Raw genomic sequence first — 22721 nt, 5'->3', positions numbered from 1 at the left:
CGCTCCAGAGACAGCTCCAGCCACTCCAGTTCCCATGGTGATGGGATTCCAGGTGGCCCGCCTGGCACCTGGCCGACAGGCGGTGCGGCTGAGGGAGTTTCCGGCCCCAGTTAGTGGGTTATCGGCCCCAGTTAGAGGGTGTTTCCCTAGTGCCAGTTCCGAATCTCTGCCCCTTAGTGCCAGTTCCGAGTCTCCGCCCCTTAGTGCCAGTTCCGAGACTTTTAGTGTTCCTCCCGAGACCCCACCTCTCAGTGTTCCTCCCGAGACCCCGCCTCTCAGTGCTCCTCTGAGAGGAGGCCGCCTCCGTGGTTCCCGCCTCTAGCGCCGCGGACGACCGCCGGACCACCGCCGGACCACCGCCGGACCACCGCTGGACCACCGCTGGACCACCGCTGGACCACCGCTGGACCACCTCCATGGTTCCCGCCTCCTTTGCCTCCGCCCACCCTGTGGGTAGTTTTTTGTTTGTTTTTTAACTCTTGGCCCTTCCTGTGCCTCCGCCCACTCCGTTGGGTCGTTTTTTGTTGTTTTGGACTCTGGCCCCCCGTCCATCGCCCCTCTGCCCACCCTTGTTGTGTTTTTGGTTTTTTTGGGCGTCTGGTAGCCGCCCTTGAGGGGGGGTACTGTCATGTTCCATGTTTTTCTGTGTGTTTATTTCGAGTTTTCTGTGTCTCTGTGTCTCCGTGTTGTCCTGTTCTCCCCTCGATTACTCCCAGGTGTTTCTCGTTTCCTAATTACCCCCTGTGTATTTAGTGTCACCTGTGTGTCTGTGTCTTTGTCGGGTCCTTGTCTAATGTGCGCTCGGTCCTTCTTTTGTTATCAGTTGCTACCGGTGTTGAGCCCTGGCTTCCGCTCAGTCGTGCTGCCTGTGTTATTGGACTTGTTTTGGACTGTGTTTGACGTTTCCTTATCATTAAAACAACCATTATTCATTTCACCTGGGTCATCTGCGTCTGCCTCACCACCTACACCGCACCGTTCCTGACAGTTTATCATTAGAAAGCTATTTAACTGTTTAAACAGCTTTTTCAATAATTTTGCTGATGGAGATTGGCCTGTAATTCTGCAGTTGTGATTTGGCCAGATTGTTATTTTTTATCAGTGGTTTGCTAACTGCTGTTTTTAAAAGCCTGGGGGAGAACACTTGATGAGAGGAATGAGTTTACTATTTAGATCAGATCATTAGCAATGACAGGCAGGACTTTTTTAAAGAAAGGTGTGGGTATGATGTCAAGACAGCAGGAACTTGAGCTTAATTCATTTATGATTTCTTCTATGGTTTTATAGCTAAGTAGTTGAAATTGAGTCATGTTTTTTTGCATTTTTTATGTTTGACTACAGCACTTAGAGTGGATGTTTAGATTAATCCTCTTATTTTTTGAAGTTTCTTGGCAAAAAAGTTGGCAAATTCATTGCAGGCTGCATTAGATTACAGTTCAGGTGGTACAGTCACAGGAGGGTTTGTAAGCCTGTCAGCTGTTGCAAATAAAGCTTGAGCATTGTTAATGTTTTTGTTTATGATCGCCACAAAAATCATAAACATGTTTTAAAGTTTAGTGATAGCTACACAGTCTTCCTTTGTAAATTTCATAATAAAGGTGAAGTTGAGTTTTACATCATTTACATTTGGTCCTACAGCAAAGTTGTCCTGCAGATCTAACTGTTTGTGCATTTCACAAACACAACTTTCACTTTAAACTTGGATTCAACATATTTGAATAACATGCAACTTTTTATGAACTTTGCAATGCTGTGAGAGCTCTGGTAGTGTCAGCTGCACTCTACTGCTGTTTACAAACAAGCGTGATGTGAAAAAAGTTTCTCTGTTGCAGTTTTGCGAAATACAGAAATTTTGATACTGCTGAAAAACCATCTCATTTTAAAGCAAAAACTATTTATCAAAAAACTTGTTTTTCCAAAATGATCATGTTGATTGTTATTTCAATTTGTGTAATTTTGTGGTCAATGGAAACACAGATGTGCTGTGGTGGCATAGGGGTTAAGCACAGCCCACATAAGGAGGCCTTAATCCTTGACACGGCTGTTGTAGGCTCAATTCCTGGCCTGGTGACCTTTGCTGCATGTTTTCCCTCTCTCTCATTACTGTAATTTCCTGTCGAAACCAGTAGGAAACACAGCTAGTTTGTGACCTTAAACTTGTGAGGATTTGGATTTTGTGTGTGTTTTTTCAGTAAATTGAGTCTTGTGTTGTCTGGTCTACCCCTTGATTGTTTCCAGCTGTCCCTCGTTTTTTTCTATTGCCCTCTGTGTATTTAAATCCACCTGTGTCTCTTGTTCCCTGTCTCTTGTCTATTGTCACTTGTCCCTATATCTCATTCCTGTTTTACAATTGCTGCCAGTGTCTGAGTCCCTTGCCTCATTGCTCACCTGTGCTGCCTGGATTTCTGTACACTTCATCGTTAAAATCATAATTTTCTCACTTCAGCCTGGGTCTATCCTGTCTATGTCTATCCTCACCACCAACAAACACATTTCATGACACTTGTGTTAGGAAGGAGCGCAATGATCCAAAGCAAACCAATAAGTCCACACCTGAATGACTTAAAAATATGCTGATTTTGGAGTAGCCTAGTTAAAGATCAGGCTTGACTCTGACAGATATTACTGTATGACCATTATAAGTTAATTCGTGCTCTCAAGCCCTTCAATGCAGCTGAATTGCAGCAATTCTGCATTACTTTTTCCACATAGTTTGTTTAGCTTGAATGAATATATGAAATCAAAGTATGAAAAAAGCATTTTGTATCTACTTTGGTTACTTTTCAAATTCAAAACCACTTTATTGATCCCAAAGAGAAAACAAATGTTGCTGTAATTCATATCAAATCAAACTTCTTGAAGATTCTCCTGTAGTAGTCTGTATTACAGCTTATTTGAAGAAGCCTCCAACTGAAGACACTGTTTTTATCCTCTTTTTTTATCTGAGGTTGAAGTAGTTTGACGATCTGAAACATTTCACAGCACTCTACATATAGGTTTACACACATTTTGCCAGGAGAGAACTACTTGCACATGATCACTTGAGATCCCTTCATTAGCACAGTGTGCAAACAAAACTTCTAGGAGGCAGTTTTCCACAGGGGAGCAGGTGCTGGTGGTCACCTGAGATAAACGTTTCATTTTCTGTTTAGTGAACCCTCACCCAAACTATAAAGAAAACCCCTCCCTCTGTAGTTACTCTCTATGTGGTTTTGTTTGTTTTGGATTATCTCCAAAGTTTTTTTTTTTGCTTGGATGACACTCCGCTGGAGATTTTAAAAGGTCTAAACGGACAAAGAACTGAGTCATTTATCACTTCCATGAAGCAAAGGCATTCACTTCTCTCATGCAGCCATTGTTTTGAATAAAAGTTCCACATTTTTCTACTGCTTGTTCCTGATTTTTCTGTGTGGTGGGCTGGCTGGCATCCTCAGCCTCTGGGCTTTCGGTGTCTCTGAGAAAAATAGCTTAAGGCACATATTCGAACAGAAGCCAACCGCCAAAGTGACTGCGTACAAAACACCGAAAGGTTTCTGCTTTTTATGACAAACCAAGGTTTTGCATGTTAAATACAGCAACAAATGTGCAAATATTTCGCCAGAGACCCTAAAAGAGCAAAATATAAAAAAGCAAAAGGCATGTACTCACAGATCGTCTATGAAGAAAATGTCTTGATGCCTCAAAACAACAACATGACCCTACAGTTCAGGAAATTTAATCCACTCCTAATGTTTTGTAAACAGTGATTTGTGGAGAAAGTCCAGCAGTTTCAAATCAAACATAGCAGCTTTCCTGACACACATCTGTGTGTTGTTATTTTCACCTGTTCGGGGTGAAATTTCCTTACCTTTCTGGTCAGCCGGAGCCTCCGACTGCTCCACTGGGTCTGAGCTCATCTTAATATCTGTAATGATAAATATAGCTGATTTTCCTACAGGATTGTAACTTTACCAGGACAATGAAGCACTCAAGCCACCCAGGAAAATGATCTCGAGCTTATTCTAATGCGCCCTCCCCTCCAAACTGCTGCACAAACCCCACTTGTAACATTCATAAAAGAAGAGTGACTTACCTTAGGATGGAAAGTTTTAGAGCTGCTCTCACGTCTTTCTGTCTTTCTCGGTTTATTCAAGAGGACAAGGGTGTTGGGATAAAGAGTTTTGGAAACCCACAGCTGCTCATCAGCATTTTCCTAAGTGGAGAAGCGTTCATCTCTGCTGTGCAGCCTGCGCCGCCTGATAAGCTGATTTGCATGTGTCTCTGTGCGTCCTATCCTGCTTCAGACCGTTTGCATAAAACAACAATAGGGTTACTGCGAATATACAGCGCACATGTGTGTGCATCCATACAAAAAAGGGCAGAGTGGAGTCATCTTCAGGGTGCTTTGGATAACAAGGTGATGTTTGTATTATTCCTGCCAACTGAGATAGGTCAGCGATGGCGTGGAGCAGCTCATCCCTATAAATTTGTCAGCGCTGATTTCCATGCAGCCCTTTTTTCAAATAAAAAGGTTGGACACTTCAGACATTGAAAATGTAAAAATGGCAACAGAATGCAATGTTTGATGTACAGAGCAGAAAGTCAAAAAAAGGGTCACAATTTATATAGAGTTTAATAGAAAGTTATAAATATTTTGGGATATAATATAAATATTATTAAAAATTACCTTAATCCTTTGCAGATTTTTTTTTTATATGAGAATGCTATTTGTAATGCGTATGTAGTATTTCTTTTTTCTTATGTTGTAAATTTGTCCTTACTGCAGAGTCTCTTTTTGTTTTGTCTTTTTACCTTTGCGTGAATCTATAATTCCATTTGGCCTGCTGGTACACTTGAATTTCCCCCACTAAGGGACAATAAAGAATATATTTATATTTTATTCTGTTATGGATGTTCTTATTTTCAAAAGGTACCTTTAAAAGGTACCTCATTTGTCAGAACAAATGAGTCATAGGAACACATTCCTTTTTTAATGATTGTAAGCGCTTTAGGCCTGATCGACAAAGGCTGTAATGACACACTGTAACAACAGGGGGCGGTAATGGAACGTAGAGGTGTGGTGACTATGGTGAAAATCTACAGAAGAAGCTGATCGCTAGGGGACAGTGCAAACAGCTACATCTTCAGTTTGGCCCAGAATGTGGCCTTTTCAATAAAACGCGGTATTATGACGTTCTTACATACCTAACCGAGCTTTTTTTTTTTTAAACGTAAATTGTTTCGTTGAACGTGTTCTTTGCAACTGATGGCGATGTTGTAATATGATTCAGCCATTTGTGACGGTTTGTTGATCAGGTGAAGCGGACGGAGCCGAGGAGGAGTCTCCGAAGAGGTGAGACAGCCTCCCGCTAAAGGCTGCTACATCATGGCTTCACTGCTCTCTGTGGAGGAGAAAAAAAGCTGCCCTGTTTTTCAGTCAGTTTGGGTTCAGTTATCGGGTTTATGTTTAGTAATATATGAGCAGTTCAGATCAACGACAGCTCTATTTTTTTTTCTTTTGACATGTTAATGTCTTCTGAGACTGGGCCCATTCATGTATAACATCCAGCTATCCGTTTAAAACAACTGCTTGTGCCAAAGTAAAACTGTACTTTGTAGACTTAATATTTTGTCATCTGCGCCATATTTTAAAATTATGATAATAATTTTACTAATGATGATAACAACAATAATTATAATAATAATGGATAAAAACCTCGGAGTCTTGAATGCTACTTTCTTTCCTAAGTCATGGGAAAACAGCAATTGATGTACTTAGTTCTTCAACAGTGTTACTATTTGAAGTAGTTTGAATTGTTTTACTTTTCTTAAGTGTGAGGGATTTTCTTTTGCACATGAAGAGCTTGAGGCCATCATCACATTTGTCATTGATCCACCATCAGTTGACACTTCGGGGTCAAACAGATTTATGTTGGGAATGTTGTTAAAGTTGAGTTCAGAGTATACATGGACTACATTGGCAAGGCTACTAGCCCTGTTGTCCTGCGGTCTTTCTGCATGGAGTCAACATTTTCTCCAACATGGTTGTCTCCAGGTACTCCAGTTTCTTCCTGTAGTACAAAAACATGACTGTTAGGTTAATTACTGTTAAAAAAAATTGCCTTTAGGTGTGAATGTGATTTTCCTGTGTTTCTGTATTAGATTGGCAAGCTGTTGGGTGACAATAAAAACTGCTCAGAGGGTTTACATGATGTGTTGATTGATAGAAGAGTGTGGCTCATTTAAGGAGTTTAAGGGCTGAAACAATTAAGTGTGATTAATCGATTATTGAAATAATTGTCAACTAATTTAGTAACTAATTAATCATCAACTGGGGTATACAAACTCAAAAAAGGTCATTTCCTGGAAGAACAACACGGTTTTAGAGCAGTAAGTAAGCCAAATGTGTGCTAAAATATATACAGTATCTTATACAGTATACAGTATCTTAAATATTGCATTTAAGATAAAAAAACAAACTTTTTTTCTGCAAATATGTTACACCTAGAACTCATCTAATCTCAGTTCTTCACCTGTTTCAAATTCTTCTTGGGGGGGGGGGGGGGGGGGGGGGGGAAATTATGTTGATCTTGGTTGCTGTAATCATTCATAAAAATCCAATATTATCTTATCTGCAGGTGCTGCATGTTTACTTTATTTCAAACAACTTTTTTAAGTTACTGAACCTGACAACTTCAAACTGGCTGAAATGGATGAACAAAGTGTTGAGGTGAGTACACACGGACTACAGTAGTACTTATTTAACCATACAACATGGGTAGGAAGTTTGACTCATGTCTCAGTGGTGTTTGTTCAGCCATGTGGGGAGTTTGGGTTGAACTGTCCTCTTGTCTTTTTGCAGAGCATTGCTGAGGTGTTTCGCTGCTTCATCTGCATGGAGAAACTGAGGGATGCACGCCTCTGCCCCCACTGCTCCAAACTCTGCTGCTTCAGCTGCATTCGGGTGGGTGTGATCAACAAACCGGAACTGGCCTGTTTTCTCTGCAAGCACAGTTCTTTGATCTTTGCTTTAAAGAACAATCTTTATTATAGACCAGAGAAGAACAATGGATGAGGTCTCAGAAAATAATTTATAGGTTTCCTCCACAGTCTAGAGAAGTCTGCGCAAAACTAGATTTTTATAAGAAGAATAATTATAGGAATAAAAAATAAAGGGTTGAAAGATATTTGAATTTTTATTACTTTTCCCTTTGATGTTATCTTAAACATCCATCCATCCAACATTCCATCTATCCATAAAGTTATCCACCCATTCATTCATCCAACCATCCATCCAGTTCTTGCAGGTTCCATGTCTAAAGCCTTATATTAAATATTCCAGAACAGCGATTTTGTGAAATCAGATTTTGTCAGATTGTTTTTGTGTTTGTAGGGGTCTTAGGCTAACCTTCATATGTTCCTGTAAATCCTGTGTTGTATTCTTGTGTTGGTTGTACTTGAGCTGGAATCTCTTGTTTGACAGCGATGGCTGACTGAGCAGAGAGCCCAATGTCCACATTGTCGGTGAGAACCTTTACATCTTCTTATATCCACACAGATCTTCACTTTCAGCTGTATTTGTCTGAACAAAGTACTGCATTTCCAGCTTAAGATACTGCCTTAGTATTTTTATTAAAAGAAATTTCAAGTTGTACAAAAATCTTAGCTTGTGTTTAAAGCTTTGAAGGCATCAACCTGCATAATTTACACAAGGTTAATGTTATATTTTGTCAGATGTGTCAATTGTGGATCAGTTATAATTTTACCTGCTTGTTGTTCAAACAGAGCTCCACTGCAGCTGAGGGAACTGGTGAACTGTCGCTGGGCTGAGGAGGTCACTCAGCAGCTGGACACCCTGCAGCTCTGCAGCCTCACCAAACATGAGGACAACGACAAAGACAAGTGAGTGTCTCCTAAAACCTGTTCACTTTTTCTTGTTTTATAATTTAACCCTGTGACAGTTTTTTAAAGTGGACATATTATGAAAAATTTACTTTTTGGATGTTTTTATACTTCCTTTTGAGGTTTCTAGAAGCAGCCCAAAAAACACCCAGAGGTTTTTTTCTACTTATCTTTGACAATAAGTTAAAGATTTTTGGTGTCATGAAAATGAGTCGTTTCAAAAACCTTCCAATTGTTAAGTCACATTCGACTATAATGATTTTAATGCTGTATCTACTCTAAGACTGCTGGAAAAGAGAAGTGTTTTGTTGTTGACTTGCCATCCAGAAATCACCTTATGTTGGTTATGCCGGAGATTTTACTTTTCAGAGATTAAAGTTGTAGAATTTGAAAATGAGTCGGCGCAAGGGCATGGCCAACAGCAGAGCTTTTTTAGATTTTAAAAAGTTCTTAAGTAGCTCATTCTGAAAGGAGCTCAAAATATGCAGAACCGACCAGACAAAAGTCTCATTATCTGAGAATGATTTTGTGCAAAACGTAATAGGCATGTTTTGTATAGTCTTACCTCTTCAAAGCAGCATAATAGGTCACCTATAACAGTTTTAAGCTTCAATATATTAGAGAACAGTTGGTAAACCCTACCAATTTTTTGAAAACAAAACACAAATATTAAAAACAAAACAATTGTTTCTCTTTTCATCATCACTGAGCAGATGTGAAAACCACCATGAGAAGTTGAGTGTTTTCTGCTGGACCTGTAAGAAATGCATCTGCCACCAGTGTGCCCTCTGGGGAGGAATGGTAATGTTTAGAGCTTTTGTTTTTATGTTTTTTTATGTTACAGACTGGATTCAAAGTTATAAATAAATCAGAAGAATCATATGCACAGATACTGCTTCATTACTCAGTCAACTTTCTCTATAAAATCAATTTTATCTAAAAAAAAAAAGTCAACAAATGGGAATAAATACCAAGCAGAAACTATAAGTATAACAATAACCAGAGAATTATTCCACTCACATTTTGAATTAATCAGAATATATTTCTAGAGGTTGAAGCACCTGAAGGATAGATCTCTTTGTTGTCTGCAGCACGGCGGCCACACCTTCAAGCCTTTGGTGGAGATTTATGAACAGCACGTCACCAAGGTGAAGGAGGAAGTGGGAAAACTGCGCCGTCGCCTCATGGAGCTCATTAGTTTGGTGCAAGAAGTGGTGAGGACTCTTTACTTCTTCATCTTGGTGTATCTGTTTACCTTTTTTCTGGACAAGCTATATACATATATATACGTATATACACTGCCTGGCCAAAAAAAAGTCGCCACCTGGATTTAACTAAGCAAATAGGTACAAGCCTCCTATTGGATAAGTACTGTATAGTACTGTATAGTACTTATCCAATTATCTTTCAGCTGGCAACAAGTTATTTAACCCCAGCTGATGCAATGAGTAACTCCTAATTTCTTAAACAACCATGGCAAAAGACACATCCTGTGGTCGTGGAAAAGACGTTAGTCTGTTTAAGAAGGGTCAAATCATTGACATGCATCAAGCAGAGAAACATCTAAGGAGATTCCAGAAACTACTAGAATTGGGTTAAGAACTGTCCAACGCATCATTAAAAACTGGAAGGATGGTGGGGAACCATCGTCTTCCAGGAAGAAATGTGGTCGGAAAAAAATCCTGAATGATCGTGATCGGCGATTACTTAAACATTTGGTCAAATCAAATCGGAGAAAAACAACAGCAGAACTCAGGAGTATGTTTAATTGTGAACGCTAAAGCATTTCCACACGCACAATGCGAAGGGAACTCAAGGGGTTGGGATTGAACAGCTGTGTAGCCGTAAGAAAACCTCTAATCAGTAAGGCTAACCAGAAAAAAAGGCTTCAGTTTGCTAGGGAGCATAAAGATTGGACTCTGGAGGAATGGAAGAGGGTCATGTGGTCTGATGAGTCCAGATTTACCCTGTTCCAGAGTGATGGGCGCATCAGGGTAAGAAGAGAGGCAGGTGAAGTGATGCACCCATCATGCCTAGTGCCTACTGTACAAGCCTGTGGGGGCAGTGCTATGATCTGGGGTTGCTGCAGTTGGTCAGGTCTACGTTCAGCAACATAGTGTGCCCAAAGAATGAGGTCAGCTGACTACCTGAATATACTGAATGACCAGGTTATTCCATCAATGGATTTTGTCTTCCCAAATGGAACGGGCATATTCCAAGATGACAATGCCAGGATTCATCGGGCTCACATAGTGAAAGAGTGGTTCAGGGAGCATGAGACATCTTTTTCACACATGGATTGGCCACCACAGAGTCCAGACCTTAACCCCATTGAGAATCTTTGGGATGTGCTGGAGAAGGCTTTGCGCAGTGGTCAGACTCTCCCATCATCAATACAAGATCTTGGTGAAAGATTAATGCAACACTGGATGGAAATAAATCTTGTGACACTGCAGAACCTTATTGAAACAATGCCACAGCGAATGCAGGCTGTAATCAAATATCCAATAAAATATTAGAGAGTGTGACCATTTTTTGGTGGCGACTTTTTTTTTGGCCAGGCAGTGTATATATATATATAATAAAAGCTGCAAGTTGTTCTTCAAAATAACTGTTGTTACTGTTTTATCACAAAATACAGCACAGTAAAAATTTAAGATTTAACTAATGTAGACACAAAGTGATGAACTCAAGGTGAAAAAGAGAGCAAATACTTTTAGGATGATATATGTAATTATATATATATATATATATATATATATATATATATATATATATATATATATATATATATATATATATATATATACACAGTACAGACCAAAAGTTTGGACACACCTTTTAATTCAATGAGTTTCCTTTAATTTCATGACTATTGACATTGTAGATTCACACTGAAGGCATCAAAACTATGAATAAAACATGTGGAAATATACACTAAACAAAAAAGTGTAAAACAACTGAAAATAGCCCTTATATTCTAGTTTCTTCAAAGTAGCAACCTTTTGCTGTGATTACTGCTTTGCACACACTCTGCATTTACTTGATGAGCTTCAAGAGGTAGTCACCTGAAATGGTTTTCACTTCATAGGTGTGCCCTGTCAGATTAATAAGTGGGATTTCTTGCCTTATAAATAGTCATGAAAATAAAGAAAACCCATTGAATTAGAAAGGTGTGTCCAAACTTTTGGTCTGTACTGTGTATATATATATATATATAATTACATATATCATCCTAAAAGTATTTGCTCTCTTTTTCACCTTGAGTTCGTCACTTTGTGTCTACATTAGTTAAATCTTAAATTTTTACTGTGCTATATTTTGTGATAAAACAGTAACAGTTATTTTGAAGAACAACTTGCAGCTTTTATTATGATGCTGACACATTTAGACTGTGTGTAAATGGATCTAAATAGATTTTTAAAAAATGGTTAAATTGTTTCTTACAGAATAAAAAAAAAATACCAGAGTTGAAAAACTTGTGCAATTTAAATTAAAGTCACAAAGCAGCTATGTGTCTTTCCTCTTAAGAAAGTGTCTCAAGGTTTAGACCAGGGGTCTCAAACTCCAGGCCTCGAGGGCCGTAGACCTACAGTTTTTAGATGTGCCACAGGTACAAAACGCTGGAATGAAATGGCTTAATTACCTCCTGCTTGTGTAGATCAGTTCTCCCAGCCTTGCTAATGACCTAATTATTCTATTCAGGTGTGGTGCAGCAGAGGTACATCTAAAAGTTGCAGGACTGCGGCCCTCGAGGACTGGAGTTTGAGACCCCTGGTTTAGAGAAAGTAGTCCTCTTTTAATACAAATGTAAAAGATAAGTCGTGTTTAGATGTGTGCTAGAGTTTTTGGATTCCAGATTGGTAGAACCACTAAAACGGCACAAAGAAACAAATTCAAAGTTTCGTTTCACTTACGTAAATAGAAAATAACACTCCCATTAAATTGGACGGAAAAATAAACCGCCCATGTTAGTTAGAGGACTCTAAGGTAACAAACTTGGTTCAATGAGACAGGATGCGTATACAGTGGAGCAATACACAAGAACAGGCATAAAATATGTTGTTTTTGGCCCAATCTGGTTTTTAAAACAAAATATCATGTTTAATTTGTGAGCTAAATGAGTGCAAGTAGAGCATTTCAGAAAGCACATGAAATAGGCAACAATTAATAACCGATTGATGTTGAAAAATTACAGGGGAATTTTTATATATATATATATATATACAGTATATACTGTGTATATATATATATCAGTAGGCTGTCAGCGATTAGTAGCACAATGCTGGTGGATATTTAGTGTAACATGGAGCAGAAAGCTCAGGTTGTTTCTCCAGTGGGCGGTGCAGGTTGCTGCAATCAAGAGTAGCCACACAGCCACTAGTAGAAAACAAACACACCCAGTATAACACTTTCATTCTATTGGTTGAGAGGTTGCCCTGCGATGGTGCTCTTTTGCTCCGAGGACGAGCAGAAAATGATTTGCAAGGGAGCAGAGAGGTTTGCAAGCAGAGATTTGATCTGAGCAGAGATAGGTTTTGAGCGTGAGGAGAAAGGTTTGACAGAGCACAGTGAATATTTGAAAGAGAGCAGAAGTTTTGAGCACAAGCATTACAAGTTTTGAGAAGAAAGACATGAAGTCCTGCTTTCAAACTGAAAATGTAAGGACAAGTATTAAAGGTTTTGAGAACAAAAGACATGAAAACTTACTTTCAGATTGAAAATGTGTGCTCTCAAATTATGCCAGAAAAATTACAGACTTACTTTTTTTTACAAAAGGTATGTAAAAACCTCCTTTTAGATTTTTTTGTGCAAGTCTAGATCACTATATCAATTCCTGACTTGTCTTGCATCATAAAAAAGCTGCAGAGATTGTTAACTTCAGCCAGCTGCAGTTGTGGTCATTGGTCTGCCACTAATTTACAATTAGTGCACATAATGTTTTTAAGTTTTATCCAGCATGTTTTACCACAAGTGTCCTCTAGGAGGCACACACTGATTTATGTTTTCTTGCTCAGGAGAGAAACGTGGAGGCTGTGAGGGGAGCGAAGGACGAGAGGGTGAGGGAGATCCGGAATGCGGTGGAAATGATGATCGCTCGTCTGGACAACCAGCTGAAGAACAAACTCATCACTCTCATGGGTAGGACACCGAAAACTGATCTGGAAGCAGCAGAAAATTGGAAAAATGCTCTTTAGCAGTTAAACTTGCTGATGGAGGCTTGAAGAGTTTTTCTCTGAGTTTTGCACACTTTGAAAGTCCTGAGATGATCACTTTTGGGGAAAATTGTCAGGTGTCTTAAAGATTTCTGATTTGTGAATAATCTTTCTCACTGGTGTGTGGAAGATTGCATTAAGGCTGTCTCAATGGAAACACCAAGCTCCTTCTTTTTATTTTGGCTTGATCTTTGTTTAATATTGATATGGGGAAATTTGTTGCATTTCTATAATGTCCTAACGTGTAAAACCCTAGGATTGAACCAGTGATTCTTACAACAGTCACCTTGAAGCCCTTTTGTTTTGCTTTTCCCATCTGAAAAGATCTTATTGTTGTCATTGTACTAAAATGTGGCCTGAGGTGTTTTTTTTTCTTCTCTTCAACAAAAAATTTCAATTTGGTACTGAAAACAGCAGAGCGGCCTTTAGATATGACTAATACACATTTGAAATATTTATGAGGAGCAAGTGGATGCCTGCTCTCAGCAGCACCCACACACAAAATCTGCAGTCCTCCATCAGGGCTCGCATTCAGCAAACTGCAAATAGAAATGCCTTGTCCTCCCCAACAGGCCAGAAGACGTCTTTGACCCAGGAGACGGAGCTGCTGGAATCTCTGCTGCAGGAGGTCGAGCATCAGGTCTGTGTATCACAGATCAATTGCTTTAGTATCCAAAGCAATCCAGAAACCACTCTTGTCACCACCCAACAGATTACATTGTTCTGTCACAATCACCCTGGTTTAAGCTTATTTTAGTTTATTTAGCATAATTTAGCCCTGAAAACTGTAAGCTCAAAGATTTGAATTCATTATTGGCTGCCTGAGAAGAATATATACCCTTTTTAAAAATAAATCTGTATTTCTACTAATGCCAACTTTGAGAAATCTTGCACAATAAAAATAAACGCTTGAGAAAGAAATAACCAAAAATAGTTATGGACAGTGTTGGAATGTAACGAAGTTCAAGTACTTTGTTACCTACGAAGTACTGTAACAAAGCACAGTTTGTTTCGATAAAGCGCTTGCGTTACATGTTACATCTAACATGTAACGCATGGGAATCCGGGGCACCTTGTATATGGACCAATATTGAGTCACAGCAGGTCTCGGAACTACAGTAAGCAGCCGCCGACTTCAGAAGTGCACGCTGGGATATATGACTGAGTGAAGTGTGCCATTTCCATTTGTATTTGTGTAAAGACCCGAAAATAGAATAGAATAGAATAGAAGTACTTTATTCATCCCAGCAGGGAAATTACTTCGCAGTTACAGCATAGAGACAAGACACAATAACAACTACCACTGAGTAGTAGTTGTCTATAAATTGTAAAAATATGAAATGCTGTTAATATAAAAATCAACTTAAGAACAGTCCTTGCAAAGATTTAAAAAAAATGCAGATATGTATATGTAAATATAAATGTACAGCAAATGTGCCATAGTGCAGTTGTGCAAAATCGGACTGCTTGGTTAGGGTTAGGGCTTACGAGGCAGAGTTCAAACTCAAGGCGATCAGTCACGCAAAAGAACATGGGAATAGAGCAGCAGCGAGAGAATTTAATATTAATGAATCAATGGTGCGGAAGTGGAGGAAGCAAGAAGATGACCTGCGCCAAGTAAAAAAGACTAAAAAGAGTTTCCGAGGGAACAAAGCGAGATGGCTACAGTTGGAGGACAAACTCGAACAGTGGGTTGTTGAACAGAGAGCAGCAAGTAGAAGTGTCAGTACAATCACTATTCGAATCAAGGCAACAGCGCTAGCACGCGAACTTAACATTAATGAATTTAGAGGCGGTCCTTCTTGGTGCTTTAGGTTTATGAAAAGATGTAATCTCTCCATCCGCACACGAACTACTGTTTCACAGCAACTGCCAGAAGACTACCAAGAAAAGTTGGCCACTTTCCACGCATATTGCAACAACAATATTACTGAAAAAAAGATCCGGCCAGAGCACATCATTAACATGGACGAGGTTCCACTCACCTTTGATATTCCTGTGAACCGCACTGTGGATAAAACGGGAGCACGTACGGTAAATGTTCGCACCACAGGGAATGAGAAGTCATCCTTCACAGTAGTTCTTGCTTGCCAGGCTAATGGCCAGAAACTTCCACACATGGTTATTTTCAAGAGGAAGACCTTGCCAAAAGAAAACTTTCCAGCTGGCGTCATCATCAAAGCTAACTCGAAGGGATGGATGGATGAAGAAAAGATGAGTGAGTGGTTGAGAGAAATTTACGTGAAGAGACCGGGTGGCTGTTTTCACACAGCTCCGTCCCTATTGATTTACGACTCCATGCGCTCCCATATCACCGATGGTGTCAAAGAACAAGTGAAGCACACTAATTCAGTACTCGCCGTCATTCCGGGTGGATTGACAAAAGAACTCCAGCCGCTAGATATTGGTGTCAACAGGGCATTCAAAGCTAGACTGCGAACTGCGTGGGAACAGTGGATGACAGAAGGCGAACACACGTTCACCAAGACAGGGAGACAGCGCCGGACGACATACGCCACTATCTGCCAGTGGATCGTAAATACCTGGGCTGATGTATCATTCTCAACTGTGGTCCGAGCTTTCAGGAAGGCAGGAATTGTCACTGAATTGCTAGACAACAGCAGCGACATTGACTCGATTAATGAGGACTTTGACGAAGCGGAGCCGGGCATGTTGGATGCCGCATTAGCCCAACTGTTTAATTCGGACACTGAAGAAGAAGAATTCGAGGGATTCGTGGATGAGTAATGAATTAATAAAGTGAGTTTTACATGTTTATTTTGTGTGTTTACAGCTGAACTGCTGTTTAAAGTTTACAGCTACGTCACTGATTCGGGGAAAATAATAATACAGCTGTTTTTTCATTTTGGGAGTTATCGGAGTTGTCTGGTTTGTAATTCATTCATAAAGTTTGACTGACTTATCTGACTATTTTGTTGACATTCCCTTTAGCGCAGTTCCATCTAATGGATGCATAACGTAACCCCAGCCTCTACTGTAGCGTCTATTCTATCAATTCTCACGATTTCTGACCATGCGACGCATGGACAGGGTCCTTCAGCGTCACATGTTGACGATTTGGGACGGTTACGTGTTTTACGTGGATTATTAACACGAAGGGTTCTCGCAACCGCTGCCGAACCTTCAAAACCCGACGATTTGGTTAGGTTTAGGGCAAAAATTACGGTAAGGCATAGGGTAAAATCCCTCGCGTGACGCGAAATATGTGACGAGGACGGACCGTCCTCAATATATGACGACTTGGGAGTGAGAATGGGTTGATTCTATGCGCCTTATAATGCGGTGCGCCTTATATATGAAAAAAGTTTTAAAATAGGCCATTCATTGAAGGTGCGCCTTATAATGCGGTGCGCCTTATAGTGCGGAAAATACGGGTAATTCCACACAATGTCTCCTTCTTCCATGAGGATGCAATACAGCGTTTAGCTTCCAAAAAGGAGACATTAAGTAGAGATCTCAGGACGTTATCTTCTTAGGGATGGCATAAGACCTTCGCGGATTGTGGTACAGAGATGGAAGCAAAGCAGAACAAAGAGTTTGAATTGATAATGATATTGGTTAAATTTATTTCCTCTCTAAATATTTAATATCTAGGTCTTTTTATGAGAATGTGGATCTTTCAGGTCAAATTGAGAAGCAATTTTGATTATATTTCACATTTTATTGTGTCATGTATTGCAGGGCTCTTGGTTTCAGGTTAGGTGGTCTTGACTACAACACTGCTACGTGGCTGTCCTAATTTTGATTCCTCTTCCTTGGTCGCATGTCCTGCCCCACTCCCCTTCTTTCCATTTCCTTTTGTTGGATTTTTTTTTCAAAATAAATGCCACTAGTGGCAAAAAAAGTGAAGTTTATGCTGTGTTAGGACAGGAGACAAGACGTTTTCAAATCACTTGACACTTGTTAGTTCTGTTTAAAGTCCCTTTTTCAGGGAGACAACTTTCTCTTGAATGTGTTTATTTTGTGCTAAATAAAACATTTCAAAGGTATAATAATTCCTCTCATTTTGCCTAATTACATGTAACCCTGGAGGTCGTCCCTGAAATTTTGATTCTTAGAATCACAAATCTAGATCTAAACTGTCTTAGAGAGAAAACACAATAAAAACATGCTTTATCTGCTGCATTGATCATTAAAATTGCACATTACTGATGTATTAAAATGAAATAGATTCACTTAATGACATTGTATTAGTGATTAGGTGATACATTTAGCAAGTACTTTTACTTTTTAAGTATTTTTAACAGCCAGTACTTTTTTATTTTTATTCAAGTAAAAATGTTAATGTGGTACTTTTACTAGAGTACATTTTGTCTGTTTACTTGTACTTTTACTTAAGTACATTGTTTGAGTTGTTTGAATTGTTTGAGTACTTTCTCCACCACTGATTAGGGTAGGGTTAGGGTATGGTTTAGAACTGTAAAAATATGAACTGTTGATCAGATAAAACAGATTCTTGACAGAACTATGACAACTGCTGCATACTATTTAGATTTGAGTATATTTCATATTTGAGTGGTTTCACAGCAAGACCTTTGTGTTTTGCATGTGTTTGTGTTGCACAGCTTCACTCGTGCAGTAAGAGTGAACTGATCTCTAAGAGCCCAGAGATCCTGCTCATGTTCCAGCAGGTCCATCGTAAACCCATGCAGTCGTTCGTCACCACGCCAGTCCCACCGGACTTCACTAGGTAACCTTAGTGGAAACAAAATATAACGCTTTAAGTAAATTTCATGGCTTATAACAACTATTCAATGTACTCACCTGAATGTTTGTTTTTAGTGAGCTGGTTCCTGCTTATGATTCCAGCACTTTTGTACTCATCAACTTCAGGTAAATATTTGATTTAGGCTGCAAAGAAAGAAGCTTAAATATTGTGCTTACTGAAACATTTAGTCTCTTTTTTGTAGCTTTTAGTTTCTAATAGAAATATGTAAAATTCTGTAAAAACTGTTTTTCAATGCAGACAACAGTTTACTGACGGACTAAATGGCTGCGTAGAGTTTGGATGACGCATGAGCGCACTGTGCATGTTACAGTCTAATTAACGTCCTCAAGATAAACTGGCAGCTCCTCTGTTTAGAATGCAAATGGATTAACACAACATTGCCTTCTCTTTAATTTTTTTGTTCTATGTGTAATGGAGACTGGAATTTCAACCATAGGTTTGAAATGCGCTTCTGAACCAGATGTGCTCCAAAGCGTCCTCTCCATAACTCTTTAACACTCTGTCAGCTCCCGATCGGCAAGACACATTTAGTTTAGTGTCATTGAGATGATATTCAGATAAGATTTTTTTATTGATCGATTTTAGTTGCCTCTGCAATGAACTCTTTGCTTAAAGTCTATAATGTCTGCCCAGTTGCACCAGTTAAGTGTGTGAATTATAACCTGTCAAATGACGGACGGCATCAAATTTTTCAAAAACGGTCAAGTACAGAAAATATTCCGTTAATGTGACCCCAGGTCACATCATATGTATACCCTGGGTATATGCATATGAAGCTCTCTTTTAGTAATTAAAGGTTCCTCAACACTCTCACCAATATAAAGTAAAGAGGATATCAAAACCTTTCAGGTACTTTTTTTTATCATGGTGGTGCTAAGACTAGTGACACCAATGACTTTGTTCAAAACAATTATTTGTTGATATATATAGTTTCCCTATTTAAATAACAATAAATCTATTTTTTTCAGTGTCATTGTTCTTCTGAAGTAAAACAATTCATTTTAATATACAATAAAACAATCAATGTGGTGGTTCACTGCAAAAACAAAATAGTACCAAGTATTTTTGATCTAGTTTCCAGTGCAAATATCTTTAGTTTTTTTCAAGACTGACTTAAGTAACTTTTCAGCAAGATATATGAGCTTTTTAAAGTAAATAACTTCTTAATATTGGTGAAAAAGTACTAAGTGAAATAATTTGCCAGTGGAACTAGTAGTTTTTCCATCAATATTAAGGAATTACTGACTTAAAACAAAATTTCTTGCGGAAAGTACTTGTAAGTTAGGTTTGTATTATTTCAAGTGTACTGAGATATTTGCACTAGAAACTAGGCAGATTTTGTGTTTTTGGAGTATTGATGATCAATATATGTGTGAGCTTTAGTGTTTTCCATATTAATCAGTGTGGTTTATAGAGTTTTTACCATTTATTTGCTTTTTTAACCCATAATTAATGTCTTCATTATCTGCAGCCAGAGCTGCTCCTTCTATCCAACTAATTATTAAATGTTCTCTGGAGATCAAAAAAGTAAAAAGTCACACTTTGTTCATATTTCTGTAGGTTTAAACATGGGTTTGTTCTGTTTGTAGCACTCTGAGGCAGCGGGCCGACCCAGTTTACAGTCCTCCTCTGCAGATATCTGGCCTTTGCTGGAGGCTTAAAGTCTACCCAGTAAGTCTGAAGCTATTTTATTTGCTGAAGTTGTTTTTCAATGTTTTTGATGGGTAATTTAGAAAAGAAATGTCCAGGATTCTGTTTAAAGCTGGTAACTGCTGTTTGATATTCTCAGGATGGTAACGGCGTCGTCCGTGGAAACTATCTGTCTGTGTTCCTCGAGCTGTCTGCTGGACTTCCTGAAACCTCAAAGTAGGAATTATTTCTTTCCTCCTAGGAATCTGTTTATAAATATTTTTTATTTTATAGACTTTAAGCAGTACCTTAATATTTCTTCTTTTCCAAAAGCAATTTTAAACTCTAGATGACTTATTTTGCAGGGTTTCTCCCAGAAAACTTGCTAAGCCTGGTGGTTGGGGCAACGAGTTGGTTCACAAGCGACCCAACATGTGGTGTTAAATTTTTTTTTACATTGACAGGAATCTAAAAATATTACTGTGTAATTATTTTACTGCTTCCACTTTCTGTGTTATCCATACAGGTATCCTATAGTACAATAAAAGTTAATGTTTTTATTTGTTTTGGTTCGCACAATGAATCACTGACAATTTTTGTCATAGTACCGGCAATGATTTAAAACTACTTTCATCCCTGGATATACCTTTGTCATTGCATGCTTAACACGCATGCAATGACATGCGTGTTATTGCATGCGTTATTTGTCAACGCACACCTATATTTGTGGCTCACATTGAGCTGCGCGAGCAGAGCAAATGCAGTGACATTTTAACTTGACTCATACCTTTATGTAGAGTTCTCCAACTCTACACAAGGTAGAGTGTACACAAGGTAGAGTTGGAGAGTTCTCAGATGGGATTAATATAAATGTCCATACAGTGTTGAGCCTGTGTCCAGTTTAAGTGAAAGGAGGCGCACGTGATCCATGCCGTTGTAAACTTTATACATCCAGCTATGATAGTGCATGAGGCGGTCAATGCGCAGAGGCGCCAACGGTGCGATTGGTCCGCTCCCGCCTCATACTGTATTCATTGCATGAACTATAAACCCATCTTTCAGGAACGATTGTGCTCTGCCAGTGAAACACTCGGTGCACCAAAGACACTTGCATTCGGCTAATGGTAAAAAATATATCATTAAAAAAATTAATAATAATAATAAAAGCAAAAACAAGCATTGTTTAGACTGGTGAGGGGCTCGGGAAGCCCTGATTTTTGTCATCATAAGGAATGGCGTGATCTGTGCTGTGGTAAACTTAAGAGATCTAGTTGTGATAGTGCATGAACTGGTTTTTTGATTTTCCTTTTTTCTGACGGCAAAGTAAATTTGCAATGTCGCGTTGAATTCTTTGTCAAATTCTTTGAAAATGTTTTCTTTTTTTAATATTTAAGTTCTCCTTATGTAGAAAGCTCATCAACTTACAAGGCTACACAGGCTACTTCAAAAATGTTAATTTCTGAAATACTTTTTCATTGGAGAAATAGCTTGAAGATTCGATATTTAAGGAAGAAATCTGCTGTGGCCATTTGTGTAGATTTTTTGTAAATCATAAGTTCTGTCAATTTAGTTTTTCTTTGGGCAGTTAGAAGATGCTCCCGTTAGTTTAGAACCAAAATCTTTGATTAATTTTTATATTTGGAATCGTTTAGATAACTTTGGTAACTTTTAGACCCTCCCATTAATGTAAGAGATTAAGAATACATGAGGGGGTGTGGTGGATGACTTTTTTTCTACGTCTTATGTTCAGTGTGAGGTAAAGTGATTTTTTTTTACTACTTGTTTAACTTGAAACATTAGAGTAAGTCAACTTTTGTTTTCATCTAAGTTGTAAGAGATTTTTTGTTATTGTTTCATCCATATTTTTTCAAGAAATAGTCTACATATATTTTTTCAAACAATCAAGTCAGAAGTGTGTTCAAGAAACAAACCACCTATTACCAACAACAGCCTTGGTTTTGGGACTTTGAAGGCCACAACAAAATCTTTAGCTTTCAAGTTGTGGTGTTGTTGGAAGCCTGTTAACAATTGTCCACATCACATTCAGTAGATGGAAACTCAATATTTTTTCTTTTAAGGTCTTGCTTACCCCAAAGTTAGCTTATTCGATCTCGACACACATTTACCAAGAATTTCATATCTGAAATTATCTGTTCAGATATGAATACCGTGTTGAGATGGTGCACCAGGCGTCCAGAGACCCGACCAAGAACATCATCCGAGAGTTTGCTTCAGACTTCGAGATTGGTGAATGTTGGGGCTACAACCGCTTCTTCAGACTGGACCTGCTGGCCAGTGAGGGCTACTTGAACATGCAGACCGACACACTGGTCCTTCGGTGAGTTCAAACATGACTATACTTGGGCTTCCATTAAAAATGTGCACAAAACTTTTTCGATAAGTACATTGCTTCTGTACACAAACTGGCATGTCTCATGCAAAAAGTTTTTCCACTGCATTTTTGCGAAAAACATACATTTTGATAAAAAACTGCCTCATTCTAGATCAAAAACTTTTTATTGAAAATTTTGATTTAGAAATTGATGTGTTTCCATTAAGAAAATTTATTTTTGTAATTCCAATTTGTGCAACACAGGTATTGTTGCCTCACTTTCTACTCTCATAATGTGATCTAAAAAAACATTACTAGTAGTTTTTTAAAAAATAAGTATCAGTATATTATATGTATAGACAGTTACTTATTTTTGTTGTGCAGCTACCAGGTTCGCTCACCTACATTTTTCCAGAAGTGCAGAGATCAGTACTGGTACATCAGCCAGTTGGAGTCTGCTCAGAGCGGCTACATACAACAGATCAACAACCTCAAAGAGGTAAGCCAGTAACTAAATGTTTTGGTTGCTTAGCCTCATACAGCTGACCACAGGGTGTCCACGCATCAGAAAAAGTCTGAAATTCTTGTATTTAAAAATAAGGGCTTAAAATGAAAAAATTGATTGATTGAAATAGCTTTTGATTTTAGTAAATGTGACCACTTCTGCACATTCAAAGAATGACCATTTGCAGTTGTTAATAACCCATAAAATGTTTTGAAAATCTGCTGTGCATAGTAATTTGGGATAGAGCATTTGGAGCTTTTTATTTTTGAAAAAAATACTGTTCTCATGGGGAGCTTTGTTCAGTAAAATTTGATTTATCTAATAGTTCATGACTTGAAAATTATACTGACTATCATTTGCACTGACCATTTAGGGAAATCTGAGGAAATATCACTTGCATAATAATTT

At 38.6% G+C, this 22721-nt stretch overlaps 2 protein-coding genes across 2 annotated transcripts in view; one reads left to right on the top strand and one right to left on the bottom strand.

Moving 5' to 3' along the window:
* Positions 1-4245, bottom strand: part of pou2f3 (POU class 2 homeobox 3) — a 63517-nt gene extending 59272 nt beyond the window's left edge. Inside the window, exons 1-2 of the mRNA XM_023342751.1 lie at positions 4073-4245; positions 3848-3904 (exon numbers count right to left, since the gene is read on the bottom strand). Coding sequence (XP_023198519.1) covers positions 3848-3896 — 49 coding nt within the window. The 5' untranslated portion in view covers positions 3897-3904; positions 4073-4245. The remainder of the gene's footprint in view (positions 1-3847; positions 3905-4072) is intronic.
* An 848-nt stretch (positions 4246-5093) lies between these two features.
* trim37 (tripartite motif containing 37) overlaps positions 5094-22721 on the top strand; it is a 45190-nt gene continuing 27562 nt past the window's right edge. The window contains exons 1-15 of the mRNA XM_023342302.1: positions 5094-5332; positions 6618-6709; positions 6842-6943; positions 7463-7503; positions 7765-7881; positions 8595-8682; positions 8973-9095; positions 12900-13023; positions 13670-13737; positions 17684-17808; positions 17901-17951; positions 19437-19518; positions 19637-19713; positions 21635-21814; positions 22193-22307. Of these exons, the coding sequence (XP_023198070.1) occupies positions 6689-6709; positions 6842-6943; positions 7463-7503; positions 7765-7881; positions 8595-8682; positions 8973-9095; positions 12900-13023; positions 13670-13737; positions 17684-17808; positions 17901-17951; positions 19437-19518; positions 19637-19713; positions 21635-21814; positions 22193-22307 (1314 nt within the window). The 5' untranslated portion in view covers positions 5094-5332; positions 6618-6688. The remainder of the gene's footprint in view (positions 5333-6617; positions 6710-6841; positions 6944-7462; positions 7504-7764; positions 7882-8594; positions 8683-8972; positions 9096-12899; positions 13024-13669; positions 13738-17683; positions 17809-17900; positions 17952-19436; positions 19519-19636; positions 19714-21634; positions 21815-22192; positions 22308-22721) is intronic.

This window comes from Xiphophorus maculatus, chromosome 11 (genome assembly GCF_002775205.1).
Source record: "Xiphophorus maculatus strain JP 163 A chromosome 11, X_maculatus-5.0-male, whole genome shotgun sequence".
In the NCBI taxonomy this organism is placed as follows: Eukaryota; Metazoa; Chordata; class Actinopteri; order Cyprinodontiformes; family Poeciliidae; genus Xiphophorus; species Xiphophorus maculatus.
Note: the sequence above shows the minus strand (reverse complement) of the source record. Positions and strands in the feature narration are given on the sequence as shown.